At 46.2% G+C, this 10,769-nt stretch overlaps 2 protein-coding genes across 7 annotated transcripts in view; one reads left to right on the top strand and one right to left on the bottom strand.

The window, feature by feature from the left end:
- Positions 1 to 2,157: 2,157 nt before the first annotated feature.
- On the bottom strand, positions 2,158 to 8,519 carry LOC118015192. 2 transcript variants are annotated; one of them, XM_035011881.1, is made up of 3 exons: positions 7,742 to 8,519; positions 4,821 to 4,974; positions 2,158 to 3,873 (listed from the first exon to the last, which is right to left on the bottom strand). In XM_035011881.1, exons 1-3 carry the CDS (start codon positions 8,490 to 8,492, stop codon positions 3,849 to 3,851), a joined length of 930 nt encoding a protein of 309 aa, XP_034867772.1. In that variant the 5' UTR covers positions 8,493 to 8,519; the 3' UTR covers positions 2,158 to 3,848. The 2 variants fall into 2 exon arrangements, with proteins under 2 accessions (XP_034867772.1, XP_034867773.1); XM_035011882.1 differs by having other exon boundaries at positions 3,668 to 3,886.
- TMEM65 (transmembrane protein 65) overlaps positions 8,515 to 10,769 on the top strand; it is a 64,928-nt gene continuing 62,673 nt past the window's right edge. For 4 of the 5 annotated variants that reach the window (XM_035011887.1, XM_035011885.1, XM_035011886.1 and 1 more), the window contains exon 1: positions 8,599 to 9,166. In XM_035011887.1, the coding sequence (XP_034867778.1) occupies positions 8,851 to 9,166 (316 nt within the window). In that variant the 5' untranslated portion in view covers positions 8,599 to 8,850. Of the gene's footprint in view, positions 9,167 to 10,769 lie in introns of all 5 variants that reach the window. The other variant, XM_035011889.1, reaches the window with a different exon arrangement.

Genomic DNA, 10,769 nt, shown 5'->3' with positions numbered 1-10,769 from the left:
CTATCTATCTATCTATCTATCTATCTATCTATCTATCTATCTATCTATCTATCTATCTATCTATTTTTATGCTATTTATTTATATATTTTTATGCTAGCTATTTTTTTTGTCTTGAAGGCTTTCTTCAACCAACCTGTGATTTTAAATTCTTGGCTCATATTTTGTAATTAAGAGAGAAACAACAAAAAGTTGTTTAGAAACTGTAATTGGCAGACTGGCAGAGCTGGTTAATTGGTGGTTTCACTGCCGGGTGGTCTGGCTGAGCTATTTTATTGGGCACTCAAAGAGGAATCCTCCAGGGCGCCTGGGTGGCTCAGTGGGTTAAGCGACTGCCTTCAGCTCAGGTCATGATCCTGGAGTCCCTGAATCGAGTCCCACATCGGGCTCCCTGCTCAGCAGGGAGTCTGCTTCTCCCTCTGACCCTCCCCCCTCTCATGCTCTCTCTCTCATTCTCTCTCTCAAATAAATAAATAAAATCTTAAAAAAAAAAAAAAAAAGAGGAATCCTCCAATAGTATGGCTACCAAACTCTCCTGGAAGCAGAGCAGAAGAGTGACAAGGGGGACCCATGAGTCAGACTGTGGTATTTACTTAATCTCTTGAGTTGTACCTCCCTTGCCCTCAGGTGTTTCTAGTGCCCTTAAGCCCAGTGTCTCTCCACTAGTAAACTTCTGGATTCCTGCTGGAGTCAGAAGTGGCATTCTCCCAGCTATATAGGATGTAGAAGGGGATCTGGCTTTCTGAACACGCCTTTAAAAATTTTCACCTAGATCTTATGTTTTTAGTTCAGTTATATCTCAACCTTCAGAGGTACCTGGTGACTCCAATTCCGGTACTTTTTTGAGACTGTTGCTCAAATTAACCTTGTGGGTTGCTCCATTTTAGCTTAGTTTTCACCTTTCTCTGATCCATTGGGTTAATTAACACTCCTCCATCTGCTCTACATCTTCTATTTCTGTAATGCTGTCCGCTCTTCCTCTTCTCCTATTAACTCCATGCTTACAAGGGTATGACTTTTTTTTTTTTTTTTAACTCATTTACATTCAGTTTAGAGCACTTTTATTATAAAGGGGTCATAATTATACGTGTTCAACTCACCATTTCTAATAAGTACTTCCTTGTCTTTGATTTGCTTTACTTTGCTGCTGCATTTGAAACTCTAGACCACTCATTCTAGAAACTTTATCATCCTTTGTTTTCTGTGGCCAGATTTTTTTCCTTTTGTCACATTATCTCACCTTCTTTCCTTGGTTATTTCTTCTTCCACTGCTTATCCCTTAACTGTTTTTGTTCCCCGAGTCTCTGTCCTCTTATGTTTTCAGTCACACATTTGCTATACCCAACTTTATCTGCTTACATGGGTTTAAACCACTTCCTTCATGCTGTCGACTCCCAAATCTGTGTGTGGTGCCAGACTCACATAAAACTCAGAAACAAGAGGAAAAGAGGACCCTGTCTCCCTATATCCTACTCAGGAAAAACAAACACACTGGAGCCAAAACAGGCCCTCCCTTTAGAAAAATAGCAGGAGTGAAGGAAGGCATTCAACTTTATAAAGGTAAGAGAAAGAGCCAAAGAAGAGCTATATTAGTCATGATACTGGAGCTTTTGCTGCAATAAAAAGGAATCCCTCCATCACATGGACTTAACACAAAAAAGCTTCTATCTCTGTTATGCAAAGTCTGCTATGGATTGGGGGAACTCTCCAGGGCAGCTCTTCTCCTATACAGGCTCCCTACTCCCAGCATCATCAGTTTCATAGGACTTCATTTCAGCACATGTTGTGAATCTCACCGCATTAGGAGAGGGAAGAACTGCCTAGTCGAGCACAGGCAATTAAGTACCTGTATTTGGAGGTAAAATATGTCAGGTTTCCATTCATTGGCCAAAGCAAGTCACACAGCTACCCCTAGCTTCAAGGGCATAGGAAAGAATAATCCTCTCTGGCCCTGAGAATTGGATACTGTTGAACAGTAGTAATTTATAGCATTGAAAATATTAAATTGTAAATAGAGAATCTGGCCTTAAACAAAGTACATTTTTATTTTCATACTTCCAGTACCTAATTTGGTGATGTCAATATATGTTGAATTCAGATAGAGTCTGGGGATGATTTGATAAGTCTCTTTGAAAAGATGTTCAAGAAAAGTCTGAATCAATGTCTCATTTTCTTCCCAAAACAAACAGGAACATTCACAATCCTTCCACTGACCTCCCTGCTGGGTTCACATATAGAGTCATTTTTCAAAAAATAGTACTTTCAGCATCTAAATATTGGAAGCCTCACTAAGAACTCGAGTTTAAAGTTTGCAAAGAAGGCATTTCAAGCCATACTGCTTATATTTGCTTTGATCAATATTCCTCCCCAACCTCAAACACGATGGGAGACCTGGAAAGGAAAAAATGTTATAAAATTTTGCCCTGAAAGAGACAAATAGGTGTGTGTGTGTGCATGCATGTATGTGTGTGTATTTGGTGTGCAGGGGCACTTTTTATGGTGGGTGTGGAACAGTCAGTCTTGTTGCCCATAGGTATGCTTAAGGACAGATAAATATGAGCTTCATGGAATATGAAATTAAGCACAGGAGTTTTGTGCGCCAACTGATAGCCCCTCCCTTATATTTTCTACCTTGCTTCCATAAGATACTATTTCTTGACCTGTGATGGGCACTTTCCAATATGTAGATGAGATCATTAGATGATGAGAGGTAGTATTAAATGACTGGTGTAGAGGAATGCAAAGGATCCGAAAGAGAGATTGTCCCTTCAGGGTTTATTTTGCATTTCTCAGGTGTTCTGTAGTTCCTTTCTTTAATAAAAGTTTTGTTTTTAAAAACAAATTATATACATTTACCATAAACAATTCAAGTAACAGATACAAGTGCAAAGGAGTAAAAAAAAAAAACCAATCATCCAATATCCCAAGAATAATAATGACCAGTATTATACCAGGTAAACATTGTTCTAGGCATCTAATGATCTGAACACCACCATCCTCTGGTTTTCCTCCTACCCTGCTGGCTCTTCTGCCTCTTCCAGTCTCTCAGGGGTGAAGAGTCCCAGGTAAGCCCCAGACCCTCTCCTCATCTCCGTCTTTACCCCAATGGGAACTTGGCCAGTTCTATAGCTTTAAATGATATCTGGATGCTGATGGTTCCCACATTTATATCTCCAGCTTTGTCCTTTGGAAACTGGACAGCTAGATTGCAAGGAGTTGGAACGCTGAGAAACACTGATACAGGCATGTTGAGAAAATAGAGATCCAATTGGATTCTTTTTCTTTTAGCTCTAAAGTTACATGGGCCTCTGATACACTGTTTTACTGTTAACACTATTTTTTAAATCTTACTGCCTTTTAATACTGCCTATCATTTGTTGAGCACCTACTACATGTTAGGTAATATGCCATGTGCTTTAAATATATTATCTCATTTCATCCTCATGATTCTTAGGGTAGATTTTAAGAAATAACAAGAAACTCAAAACCAAGACTTAGAATGATAAACAACTTGTCCAACTGATACAGTTAGTAGATGAGTTAGAGTTAGGATTTGAACTCGGGGGGACCCATGCCATTTCTGTATGGCCTCCATTTTCATTTCAATGTAAATTTTACTATCAGTTTAACAATTTCGTACACACACATACAGAGACACAAACCCAGCTGGGATTTTGATTGACATCATGCTGAATTTATAGATTAATTCAGAGAGAACAGACATCATATACTTTGCGTTTACCAAACTTTAATTGGTATTTCTCTCCATTAAGTCTTCTTTAATTTTTCTAATTGCCTTTCGTGCTTTTCATTGTGAAGCAGTAATCCACGTGCCGTAATTCTGATGGCGCTAGGGAGTTCCAGGGGTCAGAATCCTAAGGTGGGAAACTGAGGGATGAGAAGTGCCAAAAGGGAACTACAAAAATGTGGGCAGAATAAATGATTAAAGGTCCCACTAAATAAAACAACCATTCAGGAATTTAAAAATGGACAGTAATAGCTGGGTGTATAACATATCAGAACATGTACACAGCAAACAGCTTTGTGCCCTGCCAGCAAGAGAGATGCCAGGAACTCTGGAAGGTATTTGCATGATGTAATCTACTGTGGACTGTTGATTCAGCAGCAGCTTTTCATGAGGAGGAGATTGTGATTATTAACTGAGGCATGATGTCTGTCATCTTTAAAAGTGAAGGGCAGGCTAGGCTGAATCCAGGCCCTCCTGCTCTCCCTCTTCTGTAACCTTCTCCAACCTGCTGGCACTCTCTTCAGCAGCCTCACAATTTCCTCAGGACCTTCCTCTTGCCACCCACATGCACCTGCCTTATCCTGTATTTTTCCATAGCTCTATACACAGACCCCAAGCCCTCTTCTCTCCCCATCTCCTCCATTTACTCAGATTTAGGATATTCAAATGTTCAGAGAAAAGGAATGGATAAGGGATCCAATTAGTACACATTAAGTGTGTATTAAACGACAGATAGCTAGGTAGGTATTTCTCAAATTAGGGTCCAAAGACATAATCCTAGAGGTGTGAGAGGTTCACAGGAATTTGGATAATAAGAGCTAATACTTATCGAGCACTCACCATGTTCTAGGTATTGTTTGAAATGCTTTACATGTATTAATTCATTTAGTTTCACTATAGCCCTATAAAGCAGATGCCTTATTTCCATTTAACAGATGAGCAAATTTAACAACATGCCTTTATTCCATCAGATGAGCGTCCGTGAAAGATTATCAGCTCAAGGTTATAGAGCTAGTAAATGGAGGAGTGAGGACCCAAACCCAGGAAGTCTGGCTCCAGAGCTAATGACTTTACCTCTTTGCAATGCTGTCATCTGGGTCTTGATTGGGACTGGATGGTCCAAGATGGCCCCATACATGTGCCTGGTAGTTAGCTGGGGTTACTGGCTGTTGCCTCCTCCTCCATGTGGTCTTTCTAGCAGGATACTCCGGAGTTCTATGTATGGCAGCTGAATTCCAAAGGGCAAATGTCATGTGGAGAATTACCTTGATGCAATGGCAGGCTCCAAGTACACCACCACACAGACTCTACCATAGGTCACAGGACAGATGGGCTTATAAACCAAATGAAGACACCTGAATCACACTGTTTATGTGGCAGCTTTAGAACATGTTCCCAAATTCTTTGGCATTGTTCCCATTGAATTCTCTTGAATCTTGGCTGGCTTTAGTAGCTTGCTGGTAGCTAGTTGAGTACAGGAGAAATGATGCTGCATGACTTTTTTTTTTTTTTTTTAAGATTTATTTATTTATTTGAGAGAGAGAGCATCCACGTGCATGCAGGGGGGAGGGGCAGAGGGAGAGAGAAACTCAAGCAGACTCCCCACCTAGTGTGGAGCCTGACACAGGGCTTGATCTCACCACCCTGAGATCAGACCTGAGCTGAAACCAAGTGATGGATGCTAAACCGACTACAACACAGCGGTGCCCCTCTGCATGACTTCTTAGGCTATGTCAGAAAAGGCCATGGGCCTGGTTCTTTTCAGACACCCGCTTTGAGGGAAGCCAGCCAGCAAAGGAGAAGTTCTGCCTTCCTGGAGGGGCTGAATGAAGGTACACTGGTTCACAGTCCCAGATGAGCATGCAGCTAGCCACTAGCCAGCATCAATCCTCAGCCACATTAGTGTCAATCCTCATCAATCCTCAGCCACATGAATGTGCCATCTTGGGCATCCAGCCAGTAGCTGCAGTTAGCTGACATCTGATTGACATCTTATAAGAGACTCTAACAATGAGCTGCCTAGCAAGGGGAAAGAGATGGATAGATAAACCAGCTTAGGACAGCAAGGTGGAAGACCACAGTATCTGAATTTTGTTTTATGCAATGTTCATATGTCTTAACCTCCCTGCTGTGCAGTCTTCTCTGCAGATGGTGTGGTTTGAAGGACCACAGAGGAAAGTAAGAGAGGAGGGCCTGGAACCAACACATATCTGTTCTGTCAGAGATGAAGGAGCAAGTGTGTCTCTTGGGGTTTATCTGCTTTTCTTGTACAGACTACACGAGGCCACAATGAGACTATAATGCGTGTCACTAGTAGGTGGTCAATATAGGGATGACATAGTTGTGTCTAGAGGTAGTATAATCTCTACCTTACTAATATTTAAAGTTCACTTGGTCTATCTCTTTCTATCTAAAGTAGCACTTTCATTTGTTCCATCCTTTTTATCTAAGATCAACACGTATCCATTTATCCCAGGTTTAATGTCTCATAAGCAAATTATGTCTACGGGGCGCCTGGGTGGCTCAGTTGGTTGAGCGTCTACCTTCGGCTCAGGTCATGATCTCAGGGTCCTGGGATCGAGCCCCACATCGGGCTCCCTGCTCGGCGGGAAGCCTGCTTCTCCCTCTCCCACTCCCCCTGCTTGTGTTCCCTCTCTTGCTGTGTCTCTATCTTTCAAATAAATAAATAAAATCTTTAAAAAAAAAAATTATGTCTACATTTTAGATTCTTATTTTCTATAGCAGACTTGAATAATCATAAATCATCCAGCAAACACATTACAACAAGTCCCAACGAGCAAGCACTTAGATCAGGGTTGTGATGTCCCACTTATCAGCTAAAGCAGGTCACACAGCCAAGCCCACAGTCAATGTGGGACAGGTCTACACAAAGGAATGGATACGATAAGTCATGATTCATTGGAACCACTATTCTAATAATCTACCACTAACACACTTAGAAAATGGTTGAGCCAGTTGTCAAACTGTCAGCCATCTGTTTCTGGAGTCCATCCACAAAACTGGTGTCCTAAAGACTGTTAGGAATGGGTTCTTAGTGAATAGCTTTTCCAAACCTCACTTCCCAGGCCCTGCCCCAAGCTCAATGAGTCAGAATCCCTTGCGGGTAAGAGATATAGGAGAGACGAATTTGAGACTAAAATAACTCTGCAGAGGATTCTACTCTGGGGATGTAGAGGGTTTCAAAAACAAGAAAGACACAAGTCTTTACACCCAACTTCATTTACCACAGAGCACATTTTTTTTAAATAGTCTCTACACCCAAGTTGGGGCTTCAGCTCACCACCCCAAGATCAGGAGTCACATGCTCTTCTGAGCCAGCCAGGCACCCCTCACAGAGCACATTCTTAATTGCCATTATTACACAAAGAGGCTGCCTTGAAATTTTTTTACAAATGCTTTTCATGGTTAAGTTAGAGCAGTGGTTCTCACACTTTTGTGTGCATCAGTATTAACTTGAGGGCTTGTTAAAACACAGATGAGTGGGCCCAAACTCCAGTTTCTGATTCAAGGGGTCTAGAGCAGAGTAGGCCAATTTTCATGCTTAACAAGCTCTGCTGTCCGGGAACCACACTTTGAGAACCGCTGAGTTAGAGCAATAGAATGATTTAGTGGTAACATTCCTCCCCCGACTCACATTTATATATTGCACTTCCATGATTATAGCGCATTTCCCACATACCAGGTCTTGGGCTGGTGCAGCAGCGGATAAGACCCTTGGGTAAGATTTCGATCTTGATTGCGCTTGAGCAGATTTACTCTCTAAGTGGATCTACTCTCTAAGGCAGGAAGCCTAAGTGTCATTAGGTTCAGATAAAGGGGAGATCTTCCTTAGGAGGAGATAAAGGAAAGGTTGGAGTAGGAGACCGTCGAGCTTGGCCCTGAAAGAGGTCTAGGATCTGGACACGTGGAAACAGTGCAGAATCGCAAAATTCTTTTCTCCTTGGCAAAGAGAAAAACAAAAACTAAAAACAAACCTTGGCAAACAGCCCGAAAAGGTCTGTGATATTCTTGCTCCAGCATTAACGGTCTGCAACCTGCTGGCATCAGAACGAGGAAGCGGACTTTTGGTGTCAAGGCCTCAGTCTCAAACCCCTGGCCTCGCCCTCCCTTTGGAGCTCCCAGGGCAGGTGCCTCAAAGACCGGAGGGCCTGGCCGAAGCCACGGTGGGCGCTTCAATCCCCAAAAGCCTGAGCAGGACCCGCCCCCCCGCCGCTCCGCCGTGAGGTTCCGAGCGGTGGTGAGGCCGGTGCCGGGCGAGGGGGCGCCGCACGCTGGAGCACCGCTCGGAAGAAGCTCCAGGTTTAGGCCTGGCGCTAGGGCGCAGCGGTGGTAGCGGCACTGCCGCCGAGCAAGAAATCCAGAGCTGTTTTTCCCCGTTCCCTGCGTTGGACTTAAAGGTGGCGCCAGCACTGGGATACGCGCCGTCTGCTCCTCCACCGTCGCGCACCGGAGGGGGTGGGGACTCCTGTGCACGCTCCCAAGTCTGCCGGGAGCACGGCCGGGGAGCTCGCGGACTGCGCTTGCGCGGCCCCGCCCCGTCACTTCGCCCCGCCCTGTTAGCCCCTCTACGGCCGCTAGGGGTAGCGGCGGCGGCTGTGGCCTGGAGCGCGTCCGCTTTGAGGGCGCGGGAGCCCTACGGAGCGCCGACGAGGGCAGGCAGGAGGGTGGGAAAGCCGGCAGGAGCGGAGGGCGGTGCCGAAGGAGGGCGGTGCGTGGCTGACTCATCCCTCTGGAAGATCAAACTGACGGAGACAACCCTAGCCGCCCGCCCGCCCGCGCCGCCCCTCCTCAGCCGGGAGGCGCCCGCCCGCACCGCCCACCCGCCCTCTCCCGGCCCGCAGCCTCACAGAAAGTTTTTCTCGTTGGAGGGACCGGAGCCGCCGCGGGCCTTTCGGAAGGGAAGGGGGACAGAAAAGGAGGCGATCGACGCGCGGGCCCGGGGAGTGCATGGTGCCCGGCGCCTCTGCCGCCCGTCAGGAGGACATTGGGGCGGGGTCCGGCTGAGCCTACCTCCCTCTTCCCCCTGCCTTGCCAGAAATCGCCCTCCCGGACTGCCGCGGGGGTCCCCGCTCCTCAGCCCGCCATGTCCCGGCTGTTGCCGCTGCTGAGGAGCCGGACCGCGCGCAGCCTGAGGCCGGGCCCGGTCGCGGTCGCCGCCGCCGCCGCCGCCGCCGCCGCCGCGCCCCGCCCGCCGTCCTGGTGCTGCTGCGGGCGGGGGCTGCTGGCGCTCGCGGCCCCCGGCGGCTTCCGAGGGCTGGGCACCCACCCCAAGAAGGAGCCCATGGAGGCGCTGAACACGGCGCAGGGCGCGCGCGACTTCATCTACAGCCTGCACTCCACCGAGAGGAGCTGCCTGCTCAAGGAGCTGCACCGCTTCGAGTCCATCGCCATCGCCCAAGGTAAGGGGTCGTGAGGGGCGAGCCTGGGGGCCCGGAGCCCCCACCCCCGTCGGCGCCCGGGAGCCCTCCCGCCCCTCGGCCCGGGACCCCTGCCGCCGGCTCCCCTCGCCCGCCTGGCCTCGCGCCTGGGACGTCCGGCCCGGGGGCGGGGATTGGTGTGTGTGTGCGGGGGGACCTTCCGCGCCTCCTGAGTGTCCCCAGGGCAGGTAGGACAGGCGCGGATCGAGCCAGCAGCCCGGACCGACGCTTGGCTGGTTCCTCCCCAGCCTTAGAAGCCGAGCTTCAGCCCAGACTGTCAACCGATACTGTTTTGATTGTGCTTTGATTTGTTGTGTGCCCCCCCTCCCCAACCCTCCTGTCCCCCTAAGCCCTTGCTGCTTTCTTGTGAACGAGCGGCCACGCAGGTGGCGTGCCTTGCCTGCTTGAAAAGTGCCGCGAACCCGAGATGCAGGAAGAAACTTTCTGGAAAGGTTATCCAACCGAGATGTACGGGTGTCCAAAAGAAGGGTGTTGCTTCCTAAGGCGGAGATGCTCTCAGCCGTGTGTTTGCACACACATGGAGTTGTATTAAATTAAGCAGCCAAAGGAAACATTTTCCTGGGAAATGGAAAGAATGGATCAAACCAGCAGCAGCAGATACATAACTTGCAAGCCCCTGTAGGTTCGGCGCTGCACAAGTTAAACTCCAGTTTTTGTTGTTTCCCCAGAGGTGGAAAGAATGAAGTAATTAAGAAGGTATTTTTCTGGGAATCTGGCTCCACTATGAAAAGCAGACTTCTGCTTTAAAGTAATGTGGAGCGGTGAAAGCAAGGCTATTTTTAAGCTAACATGTTAAAATAGGATATTTTTAAAACCAGTGCAGAATGCTGTAGGTCTGAATTTGAGTGCAGGTGAAAAAGCTAAGAATTCAGAAAATCAAGAGGATGAAAGGAGTAAGTGATTAATTCCACCTTAAAATATTTTTGCGTTTAAATACAGTAGTACCGACAAAATACATAAAACAGACAAGATACATTGCTATTTTATATTACATTCCAGTGTGTTTGGTATTTTTTAAAAAGTTTACCTCCCTCCCCAAAGTTGATAGGTACATAAACATCCCATAGATTCCTAAGTTTAGAGTGCATTGATTGGAACGTGGCATTTGATTCGCCAGAGGCACTTGAAAGTGTTTCTTGGGCCTATGTACAGGAATGAAGGAAGGTCATGTAAGCGTGACTTATCTATACTGCTTCTCCGGAAACTTTTTCTTAGCTTTGCCTTTGCACTGCTTTTTTTTTTCTATGTTCAGGGAATCGTGGACCAATTTATAGTACTGGATATTCCAGATATTGTCTGTGCACAATGCTTTTAAGGAAAAATGTAGCATCATAATCAGTTCAGTTATTAAGTGTGTAATCATGCTGTTATATGAAGCAATAATCATATTTGTAAGGTATGTTTGTACTCACTTTGTGGTTTTAAAATACTCAGTTCTGAAAATGTGCTCCTGGGAAAACAATATAGCCAGTCATATATGCTGTAACATTAATTTTAGAAATGTTTTCTCCATGGACAACACTATTTGAACATACATTAGGCCTTGTCTAAGTAATTTCTTGGA

The sequence above is a fragment of the Mirounga leonina genome, unplaced genomic scaffold (assembly GCF_011800145.1).
Source record: "Mirounga leonina isolate KUSES-001 unplaced genomic scaffold, KU_Mleo_1.0 Mir_165, whole genome shotgun sequence".
In the NCBI taxonomy this organism is placed as follows: Eukaryota; Metazoa; Chordata; class Mammalia; order Carnivora; family Phocidae; genus Mirounga; species Mirounga leonina.
Note: the sequence above shows the minus strand (reverse complement) of the source record. Positions and strands in the feature narration are given on the sequence as shown.

Bases quoted from the DNA above. Each gene is read 5' to 3' on its own strand.
- LOC118015192 (XM_035011881.1), bottom strand. From the start codon at position 8,492: ATGAGTCAGCCACGCACCGCCCTCCTTCGGCACCGCCCTCCGCTCCTG. The intron at 4,975-7,741 runs GTTTGTTTTTAG...TTTGGAATTCAG, and splicing joins TTTTCGGGCTGTTTGCCAAG to CTGCCATACATAGAACTCCG. The intron at 3,874-4,820 runs GTAAAGTCATTA...TTCCCACCTTAG, and splicing joins GATGACAGCATTGCAAAGAG to GATTCTGACCCCTGGAACTC.